This window comes from Myotis nattereri (assembly GCF_964212035.1).
Source record: "Myotis nattereri genome assembly, chromosome: X".
Lineage (NCBI taxonomy): Eukaryota > Metazoa > Chordata > Mammalia > Chiroptera > Vespertilionidae > Myotis > Myotis nattereri.
This window is the reverse complement of record NC_138078.1, coordinates 54,152,963-54,174,749: the sequence shown is the minus strand read 5'-3', so window position 1 is coordinate 54,174,749 and position 21,787 is coordinate 54,152,963. Positions and strand designations below refer to the sequence as shown.

General features: G+C 39.9%; 1 protein-coding gene across 6 annotated transcripts in view; it reads left to right on the top strand.

The window, feature by feature from the left end:
- Positions 1 to 21,787, top strand: part of HDAC8 (histone deacetylase 8) — a 439,610-nt gene that overhangs the window by 156,143 nt on the left and 261,680 nt on the right. For 5 of the 6 annotated variants that reach the window (XR_013995438.1, XM_081080877.1, XM_081080875.1 and 2 more), the window contains exons 5-7: positions 9,423 to 9,535; positions 14,896 to 14,973; positions 16,806 to 16,914. Coding sequence is in view for 5 of the 6 variants with exons in the window: in XM_081080877.1 (XP_080937003.1) it covers positions 9,423 to 9,535; positions 14,896 to 14,973; positions 16,806 to 16,914 (300 nt within the window). In the remaining variant the exon portion in view is untranslated. The remainder of the gene's footprint in view (positions 1 to 9,422; positions 9,536 to 14,895; positions 14,974 to 16,805; positions 16,915 to 21,787) is intronic. The other variant, XM_081080878.1, reaches the window with a different exon arrangement.

The following is a 21,787-nucleotide window of genomic DNA, read 5'->3' as shown; positions in this document are numbered from 1 at the left end:
GTGAATGCTGGTTTAAATGCCTTAAAAGTGATGATTTTGATGTGAAAGACAACTGAAAAAGGTCAACTGAAAAAGTTTGAAGACCAACAATTACAAGCATTATTGGATGAAGATGCGTGTCAAACTCAACAACAACTTGCAGAAAGATTAAACATTGCTCAGCAAACAATTTCCGATCGTTTACAAGCAATGGGAAAGATTTTAAAGGAAGGAAAATGGGTGCCACATCAACTGAACAAAAGACAAATGGAAAGCCGAAAAGTCATCAGTAAAATGTTGCTTCAATGGCATAAAAGAGTCTTTTTTGCATCGAATTGTGACTGGTGATGAGAAGTGGATTTATTTTGAGGATCCCAAATGCACAAAATCATGGGTTGATCCAGGTCAACCATCAACATCGACTGCAAAGCCAAATTGCTTCGGCAAGAAGACAATGCTCTGCGTTTGGTGGGATCAGGAAGTTGTGGTGTATTATGAGCGTCTAAAACCAGGTCCAGAAACCATTAATTCTGATTGCTACCACTACAAATAATCAATTTGAACCATGCTTTGATCATGAAACGACCAGAATGTGCCAGAAGACACGGCAAAGTAATTTTGCTCCATGATAATGCACCATCACACACTTCAAAACCAGTTAAAGACACGTTAAAAGATCTCGCCTGGGAAGTATTCACCAGACCTTGTACCACTTGTTCCGATGAATGCCACACGCACTTTCTGAGAAGCACTTCAAAGCGTACAAAGAAGTGGAAAATTGGGTCTCTGAATGGTTTGCCTCAAAACAAGAAAAGTTCTATTGGGAGGTATCCACAAATTACCTAAAAATGGGGAAATATGTAGCTAGTGATGGACATTACTTTGAATAAAGAACTTTTGATGTTTCTCTTGAAATTATTGTGTTTTCTTTGATTACAAAATCTGCATTAGTAACTGGTACACCTGGTAAACCAAAAAATGCAAACAACAAACACCCTGAAAAAGAGGACAGAATCTATAGAGACAGATTTTATATACAGAAAGTAAGGTTAAGGAATTGAATGAATAGGGGAAGGACCACAGTTCAATATAGAGGAGGTTGAAAGAGGATGAGTGGATAAGAGGAAAAAACCCCAAAATAATCAACAAATAAAAATGTTTTTTAATTTATCTATTTATTCATCTATTTTTGGAAAAGGAGAATAGAGGAGAGTGTAGATAGGCTTGAGTTTAGTCAGTGAAACTAATTAACCCTTTGCGGTTGTTTGTCTACTCTCAGCCACCAAAGCTTTTTTACCGTTCCGGTTGTATGTCTGCTCTCAGCCACCACAGCAAGGAACCGTACGAATCTTAACTCTGTTCATTCATGTATCAGTTCATAATTTCTCTGAAAGCTCTTAAGTGTCTAAGCGACCTTGTCACAAACCAAAACATTGCCCAGACAAATCGGAGATATCGAAACACAATATAAACAAACGCTGTCATTCCACACTCGCCATGCAAAACACCGTGGCGAGTCAGTCGCCTTTTGAGAGTGAAGAAATCGACAAGCTTCGGAGATACTTCGCAGAATTTCAAATAAAGCTTTACAAATTACGTTTAGCTGTAATTAGGCATTCTCGCTTGTTAAGATATTTCAAAATAATACTCCAAAATGGCAAAAAGGAAGTTACCGAAAGAAGTGTACTGCGAATCTGAAAGTAACGATGAAGAGTTTTATTTTGGCACCTTGAATACTGACTCTGACATAGAAAGTGATAACGTTTGTAGTGATTCTACTAGTAGTGACGTAGTTCCAAAAAAGAATTAATAAATCTTGTTTATCCTTCATAATCTTGCATGTTATGTATCACTGCTCTTTCAATGGAAATTAATTCCGACCAGTACGACACCCATGTCCAAATTTAATACGACCTCAAAGGGTTAAATGATTCGAAGAAGAGAGCAAGAGCAGAGAGGAAAAACAAAAGCACAAAAAATGGCTAGTGAAGAAAGAGAATAGAGAAGGGTGCATGGACTTGGAGCAGGGGAGAGGCAATTAAATATATGAGTAAGCCAGCAGACTACAGTAATAACACATCAATAAAGTAGATAAAGAACATCAATTTTTAATAAGGTGTAAAAAGAGAGAGAAAAACTAAAGTGTGGACAGGAGAAGAGAAACAGACAAAAAAGGGAGAATTGGGATGTAAAGGGTGGGAAAAAAGATAAAATAAGATAAAATAAAATAATGATAAATACTAAAAATAGAATGAAGAAATATACAATAATAAAAGATAAAAAAGAACACAAAAACAAATACAATTTTAAATAGAGGATAAAAAATAAAAAAGTAAAGTGTTGTTCTCTTCAGCTGAGTTTTAATGCCCCATGGGGGCTGGTTTACCATCCCTCTCTACTGTTCTGTCTGCCACTTCTCAGTTTCCTGTTATGTATTCAGCACCATGTTGAAGTTCTAAGTGATCCACCACTCCTCTGTGTTTGTCTCCACAGCATTGGTTGCAAACAGGCTGGACCGATCTGCCTGCTTTTCCTGTCTTCCTATTGTCAGTCTTAATCATTCAAGTGTCTGTGTCTGACAAGGGCTTTAGGTGGGGGTGTTGCTGTATTGGTTTCCTGACGAATAGCCCCTCAACTCAGTCCCCGAAGGTTCCTTGGAGCTATTCAGAGACTTTATTTTCTCAGCAAAGCTCGAGGCTGGGTGTGGCTGCACTAGCTGCCCTGAGGTGGCTGGGAGGGGCTGACTCTTCCGGAGAAAAATGGCTGCTTAGGTTTAGAAGGTCTGGAATGTCTCAGTGCCATATTCCAGTTCACCTCTCCCTGTCCTGCTCTCCTCCACAGCCTCTTCCCAGCCTCAACAAAACTGCACCTCCACCTCCACTGCAGCCTCGGTGAGTGTTTGTAATTGAAAGGTCCTATGAATTGAATTTAGCGAACAAAAGCAAAGGCAAAACAGAAGCAAAACAGCTGTACCACTGTGAGTTTCTTCTCCCCCTGCCCCCCCCCCCCCAGCACTGCACAGCTTGGGCAGCTCTTCTGACTGCTTTTCTGGGCGCAGCCACTCATGGCTGTGAACTTAGATCTAGATTCTCTGGCTGCCAGAAGCCCTGTGGACCTCCCTTCCACAGTCAGGTGTTAAGCATGTCCCCAAGGGGCACGTACTTGGTACAGCACATCTTCCTTCTGACCCTGTCATCCTGATGGTCACCCGTCTCTCTCTCTCTCTCTCTCTCTCTCTCTCTCTCTCTCTCTCTCTCTCTCTCTCTCTCTCTTTCTCTCTCCCTCTTTCTCCCTCTCTCTCCTTCTCCTTCTCCAGCCCAGATCCCTGATCCTACTGTTCTCCAGCCGTCTTCATCCCTTTCAGCGTGTGGATTGTCTCACCAGCTGTGTCTAATTCTCCAATTCTGGGTAGATGTTACTCAATTTAGTTGTTCCCTCTATCTGCTCCGCATGAGAAGGTGCAGAACATGTCTGCCTATTCGGCCACCATTTTTTGTCTGTCTCATCCTTTTTTATGGTTTCTATGTCTTTTTCATGCTATTGAACATCATTATAACAATTACTTTGAACTCTATATCTGATAAATTGCTTGTCTTCATTTCATTTAGCTCTTTTTCTAGAAATTTCTTTTGTTCTTTCATGTGGGGCCTGTTTCTTTGTCTCCCCATTTTGGATAACTCTTTGTGTTTGTTTCTGTGAATTAGATATGTCTGCTATGACTCCCAGTCTTTGTGGAATGGCCTTATGTAGTAGGTGTCTTGTGGGTTCTAGTAGTGCACTCTAATTGATCACCTGAGCTGGGTTTGGGTTATGTAGGCCCCCCTGTTGTAATTGATTCTTGATTCCTATTGGCCCATGCATTTGTGAGATCAATCCTCAGCCTGGCTTAGTATGAGGCTAAACCCAGACCGTGGCTTACGAGCTGCTGTGCAGGTGCTAACCACACAAAACGGAATTGGCCTCAGCAGTTTTTTGTGCCTGTCAAGATCTCCCTTTGGATATGCTGCTTGTGAAGCTTATTGGATCCCGCTCTGTTGTTGTCTGAAGCTAGCCACTGGGTGTGTTGGTTCTGGGCCTCTTGGGAGGGACTCTGGTGCAGGCCAATATAAGACGCTGGCTATGTCGAGCCCTCGGCAACCATTCTTGATGTGGCTTCTGTAAATCCTTGATTATTAGACTTCTCCAGCTAGTGTTCAGTTGGTTATTCAGGATGATTACTGTATAATTTAGTTCATTTTTGGTTTGTTTGCGTGTGGTTACCATTAGGTTTATGCAAAATAAATTTTATATATACAGTAGTACATTTTCTTGTGAATACATCTTGTCTCCATTCCCCTTTGCAATTCAGACATCCCCTTCCTTTTATATTTTTGTTGTCACAACTTATTCCTATTTATGCTGTGAGTTCATTTTCAAATTGTAGTAGATATTGCCTTTTCTTTTTAATGTTTTTTTTTTTTTACTTCCTTGCACCTTTATGTTATATTTAAGTGTATAATACCCTGTTCTGAAAGAGGGTTACAACAGTTTGTTTCTGTCTGTCTGTTAGTCATCTTACTCATAGTTTTGTATCCTTTTGTCTTTTTGTTTAAGGCATAAGTATTTATGAGTATTTTCTGTAATGGAGGTCTTGTGGTGGTAAATTCCTTCAGCTTCTTCTGGAAAAGTCTTTATTTATCCTTCACATCTAAATGATATATTATTCTTGGCTTGTAATTTCTCTCTTTCAATAGTTTGAATATTTGATTCCACTATCTCCTAGATTGTAGAGTTTCTGCTGAAAAATTTGATGATGATCTAATGGGATATTTTTAATATGTTACTGTCTTCTGTTCCCAGATTGCTTTGAGAATTCTTTTTCCGTCATTAATTTTTGACAGTTTTAATATAATGTGCCTTGGAGGAAGTCTTTTAGGATTGAGATAATTGGGTAATCTGTTTGTTTCTTGGATTTGAGGATCCAGTTCTTTCCATAGGTTTAGGAAGTTTCCATCAACGATTTCTTTCAATAGGCTCTCTTTTTCCTTCACCCTCTCTTTTCATTCTAGAATACCCATTATTTTTTTGTAATAATTTTACTTATTAAATTGACTGGGGTGACATTGGTTAACATGAATATATAGGTTTCATGTATGGATTTCTATGTTACAAGATCTGTATATTGCAGTGTGTGCCCACCACCCAAAGTCAAATCTTCTCCTGTCACCTCATATTAGATCTCCCTTCTTCCCCCACCCCCTTCCCTCTGGCAACCACCACTCTGCTGTTTGTGTTCATAAGTTATAGTTTTATATCCCACATATGAGTGAAGTCATATGGTTCTTAGCTTTTTCTGTCTGACTTATTTCACTTAGCATAATGTTCTCAAGGTCCATCCATGTTGTCACAAATGGCACTATTTCATCCTTCTTATGGTGAGTACTATTCCATTGTGTATATGCACCACATCTTCTTTATCCAGTCCTCTATTGCAGGACACTTTGGTTGTCTCCATGTCTTGGCCACCGTGATGCATATGAATGTAGGGGTGCATATATCTTTGTGAGTACATGATTTTGAGTTGTTCGGGTATATAACCAGGAGAGGGTTTGCTGGGTTGTATGATAGCTCTACTCTTAATTTTTTGAGGAATCACCCATTATGGATGTACCAGTCTACATTACCACCAGCAGTGAATGAGGGTTCCCTTTTTTCCTTCACAACCTCTCTAACACTTGTTATTGCTTGTCTTGTTGATAATGGCCACTCATTGTACTTTTGATTTGCATTGCAAGTCAGATAGTTGTCATAGAGTTATTTCGTGTGTTTTTTTTAAACAACTCTCAAGTCTCTTTTCCCCTCTGCATTGTTTTTAGATTTCTATCTTCGATATCACTAATTCTTTCCCCCATCTAGTTAGGTTTACTTCCTACGCTCACTAGTTTATCCTTCATTTCTTTTATTTAGTTCTTCATCTCCAGAATTTCTGTTTGGTTTATTGTTAAGTTTTCCGTCTTTTTGGTAAAGTACTCCTTTTCTTCATTGCATTTTATTTCTGAATTCATTAAACTATTTGTGTTTTCTTGTAAGTCATTGAGTTTTTTCAGAACTGCACTCTTGAATTCTCTATCATGTTAATTACATATTTCCATGTCTTTAAGTTTATTTTCTCGAGATTTTAAACATTTTTTTCTTTCTGAGCTGCCTCATTGCCTTGCTTAATCATGGAATTTGATGGATTATTTCTTTGCTAGGCATATATGAAAATGAAATCTCTCTCTTTTTTAATTTAAAGAGTGGCATCTCTATTTAGTAGGTTGATAGGAAGTTTTTCTTTTGTTTTCCAGTAGGTGGCTCTGAAGTGCAAGTTTCTTAGTTTCTCTTGCACTGCTGTAGCTCTTGGATCCTTGCAGAGAGTGGAAAATACCTTGTATTCCCTGGGGAGGTGGGTGTCTCCTCTGTGATCAGGTCACTGTAGTCTCAGGGCACCACTCCTGTGGGGGAATGTTGTGGGCAATGGGTTTCTGAGCCTGTGAAATCCCAGCACTGTCCCCTGCAACCACTCTTCCAGCAGTGCAGCCACAATGGGTACAAGTGGGATGAGCTGGGAGAGGCCAGCTGGTTTATTTGTGGCTTTGTTCTCCTCTTAGTAATGGCAATTGCCAGACCTCAGCTTCTTCACCCCTGTCACTCAGATTTACAGTGTACACACACACACACACACACACACACACACACACACACACACACAAATATTTCTGCCTCTCCAGTTCTCAGGGCTGCAGATAATGTGCTCTGTAGCCCGACACTGACTTTACCACTTCTTCTGGGGCCTGCTGCTTGCTCTGGGAGGGTTAAGGTAGGGGAGCTGTGGTAAGGTAAGGGGAGGGAGCCAGACTCTATGGCTTTGTTTTTGTGCCTGGAAATGGCAGCCGCCAGACAACTGCGGCCTTACCTCTGTCTCTTCCCAGGTCACTGGGTTCATCCACAGTGCCTACTGCCTACCTCTGCAGGAATGCTCACAGTATTTCTCTCCTCATCTGGGCTGAAGAGAGTGCCAATGGCCACCTGACTCCTCCCCTCTCCCAAGACCCACAGCAAGCTCCCAGCTACATCTAGGGCACCTGTCTCTGCTCTTCTTCCTTCCCTCCTCCCATGCTCACTCCAACTCACCTACCCTCAGATGTTTTAATGCACAGATCTCTCAGATGTGTTTATGTCTAGAATAGGGAATCCTTTGTTCAATTATAGCTGCTCAAATTGTAAGTATAAGGGGAACCTCTCACACTACCATTTCTCTGATGTCACTCTCTGAGTTTGCTGTTATAGAAATACTATTTCTTTAACACATTAAAAGTCTTGAAAATTCAGTTTACTTATTTTCTGGAAATTTTAGGAATATCCTGTTTATTTAAACACTTACTTTCTATAAATCAATAAGAATTGAGCTCCATTAATTTAAGAAAATATTAGGAAATTATTACACACAATAGCCTCTCCGAATTCCAGTTATCATCATCATCATCATCATTATTCAGGCTATTGCCATAAGGAGAATGTTCATTAATGAGGAACATCTCAAAGAAAAGGAAAGGACCCAAGAGTTTTATAGAGGCAGGTAAACTAGGGAGTCATCCATGAGTCTTATAGAAGTCATGAGGAAGCATAAAGATGGTTCTTCCTATGGAATATGTAAGGGCAACGTGGTCCTTTGCAGTTAACTATTTCTCAGAACACTAAAGCGGGGGTGGGGAATAGGAGTCTTAACCACTGCTTATTTCTAGTTGCATGATTTTTAGATTTCTAGAAGGCTCATAAAAGTTTAATACTGTAATGAGATGACTCTGCTTTGTCAATTTTGTCTATAGAATTTCTCTGTATTCTTTATATGCCATATTACTTCTGCTAGCCTTTTTTGTTTTGTTTTGTTTTTCTGTGCTTATGACTTATCTCCATAATTTAATTGTAAGTTCTCTGAGGGAAGGAAGTATGTCTTGTATTGTTTTCTGTTTCTCCTCCTCTTCATCTCCCTCCTCTTTTTGCCTAACACTTAATATTCCATTCCACCTACCCAAAAGTTATTCATGTTCAGCAGGAAGATAAATTATTTCTTTTTTTGATGTGCTATTACATTAGACTTATAAGATATAAGTTTTCAGAATTGGAAAATAGCATCCAAGAACTTTCAAAGTCACATACTAGTAGTTAACTCTTATTTACCAAAAATTCACAGATGAACAAATGTTTTTCTCTAATTGGTTTCTTCCTGGTTTCACACATATGGCCAAGCTATTATTTTGGTAGATGACCACTGCGTTAATCTTTATGTGCAAAATCAATGTCTAATGATATTTTTAACAACCTCCTGCTCACCAATATACCTGTCTCATTGATTCAGCCTGTGAACCACAGCATTGTTCAAAATATGAAACATTATACTAGAAGAGATTTCATGAAGTTTATGCATTGTGTAGATGTTGGAAAGATCTTGCAATCTCATAATAATAAGATTCCATTTTTAATGATGCTCACGCCTAGAATTTCATTTCAAGTAAAATATACGAGAAATTAGGAAAAAAGGGGGCTGTATATTTGAAGCCACTGGAAGCAAAATAAACTGAAGCATTTAGTACAAGGCCCTGAAAATAAATTATAATAATCTTTTGATAATAAAAAATGTTCTTTTATATCTACTCAAAAAGGCTTAATGGAAGCATAATAAAAGAGTAGATTAATGTTTACAAGAGGGTAAAGTAACACAGTATCACAAATAGCAAAAACATTAAAAGACGCCAGTAATGTAAATGAAGACAATTTTAGTGAAGGACACAAAATAACTTTAGAAGAGGCTGCTTCAGTCTACATTGTAATAATTACATTTACAGAAAGGTAACCACATTGTGCTGCCCAGGAGATTATACACTTATACATTCTACACTTCGCTTTTATGATCAACAAGTGCCAAACCTTACTAAAAAAAAACCACAAAACTTTAGGTTATGTCATAGGGTCAGTACAGAGAATCCAATCTCCAACATCTTCTACATCTGGCTGAGCAAGATTGTCTTTAAGGCCACCTCTAGATTCTAGCTTTCTTAAAGTCCTGTAAGTGATAATCAGTGTTCATTATGATGACTCCATGGTACTACAATTTTTTAATGATCATTGAATAATTGGAGAAGGGTTCTGTTTTGTTAAATATAGTTATAACATTCTAATTCTTTGAAAATCTGGGAATCGAAATGTAAAATGTTACCAATCAACCTGAATATTTAGTTTACCAAAACACTTAATTCCTTGATCATTCTGAGGCATTTACTGTACAATCTTTGTAGGTAGATTTTTGTTTTCCTAAAAAGAAGGGGGAATTGTAAGGGACTAGAGCTCAGGGGTTAGATCCTTGGCATTAAAGACTCCCTTGGATTGCTTTTGGCTGTTGGCTATAGCAATTTATTTTCTTGCAGAGATGAAGCATCTGGTTTTTGTTATCTCAATGATGTTGTCCTGGGAATATTGCGATTGCGACGAAAATTTGACCGTATTCTCTATGTGGATTTGGATCTGCACCATGGAGATGGTAAGCCCTTCACTTTCAAGGGTGCTTTGCTGCTAGGACAACAGGTTTTTATCAGTAAAGTTGCTTCCAAGCGGCTGGTAAAAGGAGAAATGCCTGTTGCAATTAAAAGTTTCCTAATTGAGAATACTAAAATAGGTGGAGATTCTTCTAACTGGTTCAATTCCTCCTTTGCTGATGAAGCTGCTGCTTTAAAATCCCAGGTTCCTGTAATTTCTCCTCTCCTTTCCTCTCTTCCAGTAGCAAAGCTCTCCAATAGAGAATGATAAGAAGTGAGAATCTTACCCAGTGTTTACTCCAGTACGCAGTAACCTCCCTTAGGTCTCTTTCTTATGTTCTTAGTGAAATCTGCAGCTAGAGCTGACAGTCTTGATACTTCTCTCAAGGTCAGAATGGGTACATGATGAAATATCATTGTGAATTTTTCACCAATAGAGATACCAACTTACATAACAGTCAAAATCTGCCCCACTGTTTTTGTATTGCTAAAATATTTAGTCCTGTGCAAACAAACCTAAGGCATCTTCTGTAACTTTTAATAGCATCAGAATCATTAACAATTTGCCTTAAGTTCATTAATTTCTTCTTAGAAGACTTCACTGAAAGGATGCATCCAGCCCTCCTCTGAACTTTCCATCTACAATGTGTAGTTTCAGTGACAGTTACCCACATTCTGTTTCTTTAACAAATCCTGTGGGTGGCACATATTTCCATTGATCTAGGAACACTTACTCAGTAAAATCAGTTAAAGGTGTTCCCTCCCGTCTCCCACATCAAGAATTGCTACTTCCTGGCTGGGGAGGGGGAATAAGAGATCAATCAAAGGACTTATATGCATGCATAGAAGCATAACCAATGGACACAAGACACTGTGGGGGGGGGGGTAAGGGCATGTGCTGGGGGAAGGTCAATGGGGAAAAAAAGGAGACATATGTACTACTATTTGTAATACTTTAAACAAGAAAATAAAATTTTTAGAAAAAGAATTATTACCTGTTTCTAGGGATTTTATGAGACAAACTAACATAATTAAGACAAGAGAGGGAAAAAATAATATATGACAGAGACTAGGGTCAACTTTGCTGCCAAAATAGATAAAGAAGGAAGAAATTGTCAGGGGAAACCTCCCCAGGGAATACACCTAGATGGATGCTACCATGAGATGATGACAGAAAATTAAAGGTAACTGAGAGAAGGGTTAAAACAATCAGGGTACTACTTTGAGAGCAATATCTACTGAATATCTGAACACTCAGCCAATGCAAAACACAGCCTTGCTAAAAAACCTTCAGAGGCTCCTTATCACCTATAACAAGGGTAACATTTGGCCCATGGATTGTTTTTGTTTGACCAGCAAGCTAAGAATGATGTTTTTTATATATTTTTACAAGGTTGTTAAGGGGAGGGAGGGAAATGCAATAGAGACCATGTAGTTTGGAAAGCCTAAAATATTTACCATGTAGCCACTTGGTTTACTAACCCTTGGCCTATAGCAATGGTTCTCAAACTCAAGTGTATATCAAGATGACCTGGGGGAAGCTTGTGTTAAAATGCAGACTCCTGGACCATATCCACCAAATATTTAGATTTAATAGGCCTGGTATAGAATCTGGGAATCCACATTTTAACAACACCCCAGTTGTTCCACAGGCCACACTTTGAAAAACAGTGGTCTTCATGGTTAAGTCCACACTCTTTACCCTGTCTTTTGAGGCCTGCCTCAAAGAGGCCTCACCTCTTCTGTCCAGCCTTCTCTCTCACAAGTTGTTCAGGCTTCTCTACTCAATGATCACCAAACATCTCACTGTGCCCACCTCCCTGATTTGGCATCACTTTTTCTAACTTAGTTTTGTTTTCTCCTCCCCTTTTGCATCTCCAAGTTCTACCTAGAAGTTCAAGTTCCAAGAGTATCAGATTTGCCTTGAACACTCCAGCTCAAGTGTTCTCTCCCCTACTCAACTGTATTGTTTATATTACTGATTTGATATTTAATTATACATTGTCTTATACTGTTAATTCTGTAAGCTGTCTGTCTTCACATGTAGAAACCTTTAGTTTATCCAAAACAGAGATTAAGTTGTTTACGTCTTTCTGTTCTAAACAATGGCTTGAACAAACAGAACTATGCATATGTTATAGTAGAGGTTCAGTAAAATATTTGTTGAATGAATGAATGATTATGAAATTCAAACTATTAGTATCAGAGTTTAAGAATAGCATCAACTCTGTTGAACCATGTAAGAATTACTGTCACCTGAAACCATTTTTTTCCATTTGCAGTGTTATTTCTACACCATTTAGAGTTTCCTGTTTTAGCCAACTTTTATGGTGTGTTTCATTTCAGTTTATTTCCCCTCTTCAGCACCTCCTTTCCAGTGACCCCTGCCCCACCTCCAAATTCTTACACACTCAGTTTATTTTAAATCTCCCATGATTCCATAACTAGCATTTTGTGGTGGCTTCACTAGTACTCATACCTGTCCTTACTTTCTTTCTTCTACCTACCATTCTTCTTCACACCAAGCCCTATACCCTCCACCTAGCTTCCTGTGCGAAGTAGAATTTTCTAACAATTTCTAATGGCATTTTCTGTGAGAAGTAATACAAATAGGTACTAAGTATAAGAAAAGGTTCTCCAGACCCTAATACTCAGAAAAATGCAAATTAGAACAAGGCCATTTTATTTGCCTAAGATTAAAAAGAATAATAACATCCAGTGCTAGTCAGAGTGTGAAAAATAGAAACTCTCTGACCCGATTGACAGAAGTGTAAATTGGTATCACCTTTCTGGATGGATAATCGGAATTTTCTGGAAGTATAAATACTTATACTTCAATTTATAAGTTAAAATACTAATTTATTTTATTTTGTTTTGTTTACTTAAAGCTTAGTGCCTGGAGCCTTTAACTGGTTTTTTACTGCTTCCCTAGGGCAAAACATAAGGCTTGGGAAATTCAAACATACTTGTGATATACAAATAGAGTTTCTTTTTTTTTAAGGTCACTGTCAACCTCTAATGAAGACTGAATGCATTAAGTAAACACAGAGACAATTTCTTTATTTGAAGTATAAAAGAGTATAGGGCAAAAATTTGCTAATAATAGTCCTTCCATTTTACAGAGGGATTATCTCACAATATGTGATTCAGGGAGGAAAGGTGTGGAGGTGGGCAGTGTGTTTATCTGAATAAGTAGTGGTCTTTAAGAGTTGCATCTACTATCTCCCAGGCTTCTATTCATTTTCTTATTCTGTTTAAATGGAAAGGGGAGTCTCTTCCAGAAAAATTTCCCATCTATTTCCAAGCTTCTATTAAGGGACAAGGCCAGGGCTACTTTTAGTCTTCTATGTTTTAGCTATAAATATGTACTGTAAGTTACCTAGTACACACTTTGGGAGAACTGCATTTATAACCAAATCTGTATCATAGAGAGGCAGTTTACAATTGGGTTTTCACTTTATAATGCCTAATGTTTATACTGGTCACATTTTTTAAAAGGATCGCTGCATTGTACTTATTTTGTACTAAATCCTTGATAATTTAACCAGAACCACTGAAACATAACATAAAATTTCCATGATGGTCCCAGTTTCCTCTATTCAGCACAGTAGATAATGCCTCAAGTCTGGGCTCAAGCCCTTACCCACTTTTTAATTTATATATTTATATAAATATATAAATAAATAAATAAATAAATAAATATCCTATCTAATAATAGACAAACATGGTAATTAACCATAACTTCACTACCCTTCCCATTGGCTAATCAGGGTGATATGCAAATTAACTGCCAACCAAGATGGCGGCCGGCAGCCAGGCAGCTGAAGCGAGCAGGAGGCTTGCTTGCTCCAGTGATGGAGGAAGCCAACGTTCCCCCCCTGCCGCTGCCGGCCTCTGAGCTGCAGTCTAAGAAACAATGTTGCAATTATAGAAGCTAAACAAGCTCCAGATCCCTGCTTTCAGCCAGCTTTGACCTCAGAGCTTAGAGTGGCAGTGATGGCAACAATGTTTCAATTATAGAAGCTAGCTTCAGAGCTGGAGCCAGCTCTCAGCTCCAGTGACAGCTATAGAAGGTAAATAAATCCCAGAATAATAATAATAATAATAATAAAAACAGAAAAAAAGGAAAGGCTGGGAGCTTCAGTTGCCCACCAGCCTGAAAACGGCCCTCAGCCCCTCAACCAGACTGGCCAGGCACACCAGTGGGGACCCCTACCCTGAAGGGGGTGTGACCAGCTGCATACAGCCATCATCCCCTCATCCAGGCTGGCCAGGCACCCAAGCGGGAACCCCACCCTGATCCAGGACACCATTCAGGGCAAAAAAGCCAGCCCCCACCCGTGCACCAGGCCTCTATCCTATATAGTAAAAGGGTAATATGAAAACTGACCCTAACAGCAGAATGACTGGGAATGACTGCTCACTGTGACACACACTGACCACCAGGGGGCAGATGCTCAATGCAGGAGCTGCCCTCTGGTGGTCAGGGTGCTCTCACATGGGAGGAGCTCTGCTCAGCAACAAGCCAGGCTGATGGCTGCCAGTACAGCGGTGGTGGTGGGAGCCTCTCCTGCCTCCTCAGCAGCACTAAGGATGTCCGACTGCAGTTTAGGCCTGCTCCCCGCTGGCAAATGGACATTCCCCGAGGGCTGCCAGGCTGCCAGAGGGATGTCTGATTGCCATCTTAGGCCCAATCCCCTGGGGAGTGGGCCTAAGCCAGCAGGTGGTCATACCCCAAGGGGTCCCAGACTGCGAGAGGGCACAGGCCGGGCTGAGGGACCCCCCTCCCCCCGCCCCGAGTGCAAAAATTTTTGTTCACCGGGCCTCTAGTCCTCTAGTGTGTGTGTGTGTGTGTATATATATATATATATATAATATATAATAGATCTCAGGGAGGAAGGGAGAGGGAGAGAGAAATAGAAACATGAATGATGAGAGGGACTCATTGATTGGCTGCCTCCTGCATGCCTCCCCCCCGACTGGGGATCAAGCCCACAATCCGGGCATGTGTCCTTGACTGGAATCGAACCTGGGACCTTTCAGTCTGCAAGCCGACTCTATCCACTGAGCCATACCAGCTAGGGCCCTCCCACTTTTTGAGCAGGTTATCCAAAAGAGTCTGGACATCCCATTGCTTGGAAAAGGGAAGTCCAATTATAATTTACCATGAATTTGAAAATGAACCTCCTCTAGTAATGGCAGAGATCAAAGACCAGAGGGTTTGTCATGTTATTCCTCGGCTTGTTAGCTTTATTATTGTTATCTTCTCATCCCTCTTCCTTCCCACAGCTGCTTTCTAGAGTTTCAGTTGTTGAAAACAAGAGTTGCATATTTGAAGTGATTCTTCTGTTTCTTTCTCTGGTAGGTGTGGAAGATGCCTTCAGTTTCACCTCTAAAGTCATGACGGTGTCCCTGCACAAATTCTCCCCAGGATTTTTCCCAGGCAAGTGACCTTTGTGCTCAGTATTACATTTGGGGAATAATATACTACAGTTCTTTTATACATTTCTTATATCTTATATTTGGATATTTCAATGCTATTAATACCTTATTGGTACAACTTTATGCAAAAATTTAAGTCAAGTCATTTCAGGTGATAATGATAAGAGGAATGTGATGCTGTTTCTTTTCAGGCTGACTTTTATGGACTGCCAATAGATAGCTCACTTATACTTAATGTACTATCAGATACTCTGTGTAACTCCCAACACCCTGATAATTACAGTGCTATATTAATATTATGACACTCTTAGACATATGGAAAGTGAAGTACAGGAGTTAATCTTTTTTTCCCCAGCCAGAATGAATCTAAGGTTTTCCCATTTTCTTTTTTTTAAATTTTGTTTTATTGCTTAAAGTATTACAAAGAGTATTACATATGTCTCCTTTTTTTCCCCCCTTGACCTTCCACCAGCCTCCCCTACCCCCCAGTGTCTTGTGTCCATTGGTTATGCTTATATGCATGCATAGAAGTCCTTCGGTTGATCTCTTACCTCACCCCAACCCTCCCCTGCCTTCCCACTATAGTTTGATAGTCTAGTCGATGCTGCTCTGCCTCTGTATCTATTTTTGTTAATCCTATATAATAATAGACAAACATGGTAATTGACCGTACCTTCGCCACGCCTCCCATCGGCTAATCAGCGAGACATGCAAATTAACTGTCAACAAAGATGGCAGTAGTCGCGAAGCTGCGGAGTGAAGGCTTGAAGGCAGCCCTGGCCAGAGCAGTGAAGGCTTGAAGGCGGCTCCGGCCAGAGTGAAGGCCTGAGTCCTGGGTGCCGGAGGAAAACTGGTGTGGGCAGCCAGGGGAATCTTTTCATGCAACAGGCCTCTAGTCAGTTTATAATGGTCTTTATTATCCATAAATGAGTGAGATCATGTGGTATTTTTCTTTCATTGACTGGCTTATTTCACTTAGCATAATGCTCTCCAGTTTCATCTGTACTGTTGCAAATGGTAAGAATTCCTTCTTTTTCACAGCAGCATAGTATTCCACTGTGTAGATATACCACAGTTTTTTAATCCACTCATCTGCTGATGGACACTTAGGCTGATTCCAAATCTTAGCTATAGTAAATTGTGCTGCTATGAACATAGGGGTGCATATATCCTTTCTGATTGGTGTTTCTAGTGTCTTGGGATATATTCCTAGAAGTGGGATCACTGGGTTAAATGGGAGTTCCATTTTTAACTTTTTGAGGAAACTCCATACTGTCTTCCATAGTGGCTGCACCAGTCTGCATTCCCACCAGCAGTGCACGAGGGTTCCTTTTTCTCCGCATCTTCTCCGGCACTTGTCGTTTGTTGATTGTTAAAAAATACTATGAACAACTCTACTCCAACAAACTAGACAATCTGGAGGAAATGGACATATTCCTAGAAAAATACAACCTTCCAAAACTCAATTAGGAAGAATCTAAAAATCTCAACAGGCCAATAACTATGGAAGAAATTAAAGCAGTAATCAAAAAGCTTTGATCAAACAAAAGCCCAGGCCAGACAGCTTCACAGGGGAGTTTTACCAAACATTCAAGGAAGAACTAAAACCTATCCTTCTCATACACTTCCCATTTTCTTATAATTTTTCTTCTTCCCCAACATTATTTTCAACAGTCACTTCTCCATGTTATTTTAATTCATTCTTTTACAAAAACCATCACAGGATAGTGCTCTATTTCACCTTCTGGTTTTCTGAATTCCTATCAGAGAATCCTTCAACTTTTCTAATTCTCATGTTCTTAAAACTATTCATGGTGCCCATCTCTTTTACAGGAACAGGTGATGTGACTGATGTCGGCCTAGGGAAGGGACGGTACTACAGTGTGAATGTGCCCATTCAAGATGGCATACAGGATGAGAAATATTACCACATCTATGAAAGGTATGGCAATAATGCTGAGCCAGTAACAACTGTATTACATTTCTGTAAGATGAAATGGCCCCAATCTTACAGAATTCTTGTTTTCAAAAAACATTTTGTGGGGGAAAGGGTACTGTATACTTATGTAGCTTTTGTACACTGTTCATTATTCTTAATGGATCAAGTAGCCATCTCCTGTTTGGGAGAGCCGAGTGTTTAGGCAAGAGGCACATTCTTGGTTTGATTTTACTAGCTACCCCATATGACTAAGACCATCCCAAAACCAGAGCTTCTAGGCTGCCTTTGAAGTCCCTTGTCTATTACTTTCTAAGCTAAAACCTGCATGTATGTAATCTCATTAGCCTGGAAGGTCCTTTTGGGTTTGCTGTTATGTAGATCTGCTTCCATCCACTAGTGCAGTGGTCGGCAAACTGTGGCTCGTGAGCCACATGCGGCTCTTTGGCCCCTTGAGTGTGGCTCTTCCACAAAATACCACGAGCGGGTGCGCACGTACAGTGAGATTGAAACTTCGTGGCCCATGCACAGAAGTCAGTAGTTTGTGTAAGAGCCACACTCAAGGGGCCAAAGAGCCGCATGTGGCTTGTGAGCCGCAGTTTGCCAAACACTGCACTAGTGTGACTATTAGAGAGTTTTTTATTATGAGTTCTTGAGTTCTATTTGCTCTGTTAAAATTGGGGTCAGAAATCTGTGTTTTTACATTATGGTTATTATATTAAATTATAGCCACTTGTAGGCAGTTTGTTGCCAATGTGTAGACCATTGGGACTGAAAAGCCTTACAGAATGCGGGGAGGGTGGCAGGCACTCTATTCATATTCATAAAAATGGAGGTTGGCCCTAGCCGGTGGGGCTCAGTTGGTTGGAGCATTGTCTTGTGCACCAGAAGGTCACAGGTTCGATTCATGGTCAGGGTACATACATATGCCAGGGCATGATGGGAGGCAACCAGTCTATGTATCTCTCTCCCTCCCTCCCTCTTTAAAATCAATATTTTAAAATTTGAGATTCGTCAGGTATAAATTCATTGCTGACATTGGCAGTAGAGAAAGTGAGTCCAACTAAGTCAGCAAGTCAGCGTTACTCAAGGTAAGTAATGAGAATTGAAGTGCTTTTGATCCTTCCCCCCACTGGGCTTAGATTTCTCCCAACCTCTGCTAGAAACAGGGACTTCCCAAAGGACCCTGCACTGGTCATCATCACTCACTGACAGTTGTATAAATAAAGTAGAAGTATTAAAAAATAAAAAATATCTCTCAGATGATTAGTGACTTTGAGCATGTTTTCATATGTCTCTTGCATTTCTGAATGTCCTCTTTCGAAAAGTATCTATTTAGGTCCGTTGCCCATTTTTTGATTGGATTGTTTATCTTCCTTTTCTTAAGCTGTATGAGTTCCCTGTAAATGTTGGAGATTAAACCCTTATCGTTGATAACATGGGCAAATATGTTCTCCCATGCAGTGGGCTTGCTTTTGTTTTGTTGATGGTTTCTTTGCAAATCAAAATGACAATGTGGTACCATCTAACATCTGTCAGAATAGCTATCATCAACAAACGACAAGTGGTGGCGAGGATGCAGAGAAAAAGGAACCCTCGTGCACTGCTAGTGGGAATGCAGACTGCTGCAGCCACTGTGGAGAACAGTATGGAGTTTCCTTAAAAAACTAAAAATGGAACTCCCATTTGACCCAGTGATCCCACTTCTAGGAATATATCCCAAGAAACCAGAAACAGCAATCAGAAAGGATATATGCACCCCTATGTTCATAGCAGCACAATTCACCATAGCTAAGATTTGGAAACAGCCTAAGTGCCCATCAGCAGATGAGTGGATTAAAAAACTGTGGTACATCTATACAATGGAATACTACACTGCAGTAAAAAAGGAGGAATTCTTACCATTTGCAACTGTATGGATGGAACTGGAGAGCATTATGCTAAGCAAAATAAACCAGTCAGAGAAAGATAAATACCACATGATCTCACTCATTTGTAGAATATAATGAACAACATAAACTGATGAACAAAAACAGATCCAGCCCTAGCTGGTTTGGCTCAGTGGATAGAGTGTCGACCTGCGGGCTGAAGGGTCCCAAGTTCGATTCCAGTCAAGTGCATGTACCTTGGTTGTGGGCACATCCCCAGTAGGGGGTGTGCAGGAGGCAGCTGATTGATGTGTCTCTCTCTTTGATGTTTCTAAGTCTCTATCCCTCTCCCTTCCTCTCTGTAAAGAATCTATAGAATATATTTTTAAAAACAAACAAACAAAAAAACCCCCAGATCCAGAGATAGAGAAGCATCGATCAAACTTTCAAATCTCAGAGGGAAAGTAGGGGAGGGTGGGGGTAAGGGGGGAGAGATCAATTAAAGGACTTATATGCAAGCATATAGGCCTAACCAATGGACACAGACAACAGGGGAGTGAGGGCATGACTGGGGGGATAAGGACACATATGTAATACCTTAATCAATAAAGGAAAAAAAATTTAAGTAATAAATAAAATAAAAAACATCTGTAATGCTTTGAACAATAAAGATAAATAAAAAAAGAAATAAAAAACTTTATGTCAAAGGTGTCTCTTAGCTAAAGACACTTGTCAGGCCAAGTCATCATGCAGCAGCTCTAGCCTTTTTAGGATTTTGATCATGTCCCCTGGCTACCTCTATATTGTTGGACTGAAGAGTCTTTTTTTCTTTTTGAGCCTGACATTGATGGCTTTAATTGCCCTTCTTTGTTCACCTTAGGCTCTGTTCTGTCCTTGACATGTGCAGATCAGAGCTGCTTGTGTAACTTCACCCATGAAGATGTCCTGTGGTTCTGTGTAAAAGGAGGATTATTGTGTTTTTCTCTTAATCCATTTGACAGTGCCCATACATTTTGTTACCCTTTTTTTAAAAAAAATATATATTTAATTGATTTTTTACAGAGAGGAAGGGAGAGAGATAGAGAGTTAGAAACATCGATGAGAGAGAAACATCAATCAGCTGCCTCCTGCACACCTCCTTCTGGGGATGTGCCCGCCACCCAGGTACATGCCCTTGACCGGAATCGAACCTGGGACCCTTCAGTCCGCAAGCCGACGCTCTATCCACTGAGCCAAACCGGTTTCGGCTGTTCCCCTTTTTTTAAGCCATAACAGGAAACTAGGTTGTTCTCCTCAGTGCTCTGCACACAGAGTTTCCTATAGTTCTTTCCTGAAAGGTTAGCACTCATCATTCTGCAAGAGTAGTTTATAATATTGGCCCTCCCTAAATGGACTACCTTATGTATGCCCCTATTGAAGCCCATCTGCCAATCATAAAGCCTCCTGTGACCTTCCTTAAGCGCCCATCAACTTGGGACTTCACTGCCTGGAAATGCTGTGTGTCATCTACAGACTTGAGGATTTTTCAGTGGCCACCCTCAAGGAAGTCTACTATTTGCCCTTCTTCAGTCACAAAAATGTCTATTTCTCCCCTATATTTTCTTTTTCTCTCTGTCTCTTAACTAGTTCCTACTATATGATTAGGAAAAAATATTTTAAATTCTATGATAGTTCATATTTAAAAATAGCCTTGGCACCAAAATTAATTAGAAGCATTTTAAAAGTGAGTTTAGTCCCGAAAAAAGGTGCATGGAAGATCATACATGATTTCTCTTTAGAGAAACCCTGTTACCACTCCAGCCCTAATGTACAGGAGGCCAGCATTTATTAAAGATTCTTCCAGCTTGCCTACTAAAGTACTAGACACTCATCAGTGTATAGTTCCCAGGCCCCTTTTGCACAATGATCATCCAGGATAACAGGTTCCAGGTTTTCATTAGATGTACAATAATTTTTCCCTTTGATTTCTTTCGGGAGTCAAGTCTGGTCAGGGTGTTATATGAAGGCACCGCTCTATTCAAGGGTGGCAGGGAGCCTTTCTGACCCAACATCTTTCCCATCGGTTAGACTAATAATCTGAAGTTTCTTTAACAGAAACATACATTTATTCTACAATTAGAAATTGTCCTTAAAATGGAATTTTGTTACAACCTATCCTCCTTACCCGCACTCTGCCATTAGGTGTATGGTTCTCACAGCACTTCTTTTTCACGGCAGATTTTGAAAGAGTTAGGGCATGAGCACCTTGAGCATTTAGAGGAGCAGGAATGGGTAACAGAACAGTAGAGGGAAAGGGAAACAAAAACAAATCTTTACAAACTAAATAGTTTTGAAGAGGAAGAATCCTGGTAACTGTATCACTTAGTTCCAGTCACTTGTGACTACCTCTAGTTTGTTGCTTGGAACCAGAGTCTCTTGCACATTTCCCATTATGACCTCTGACCCATTGCATACCTCAAAAGATATAGTAGACATAGGAGTGACTTATGTAAAAAAAGTTATTTGGTATATCTTCTATCTCTTTTTCATCTTTTTTGTTCCACGAGCCCACTGGTTTTCTTGATCACTCCTTACCTGAGACAAATAAAGCACCCCTTTATTGCCAATTCACTAACAAGATGCTGTAAGTTTTGTTTGCCACTGATTTGTAGTTTGTCTCTGGTAACTGCCTCTCTCTGTGGGATTCATGAGCCCTTTTTCTCTTACTTCCTTCTGCCTCTTTTCCCTCTTTCCTCTCTTTCCTCTCTAACCTCCCTCCTTCCCTCCCTCTCTCCCTTCCTTCCTTCCTTCCTTCCTTGAACATTTTTTCCTCTTCTATATTCTTTATGACTTTGCTAGCTAGTTGGCAGGACTTAGTGGTTTCATCTTAAAGTTGAAAATACTCCCTTCATTTAAAAAATGGTTAGGGTTTCTTTTTTAATAGGCCAGATATAGAATCTTTACATGAATGTTTTCAACACCAAAAGACCTTGGGTTCCATTTTATGTAAAAGAGAATTTCACAGTCATAGC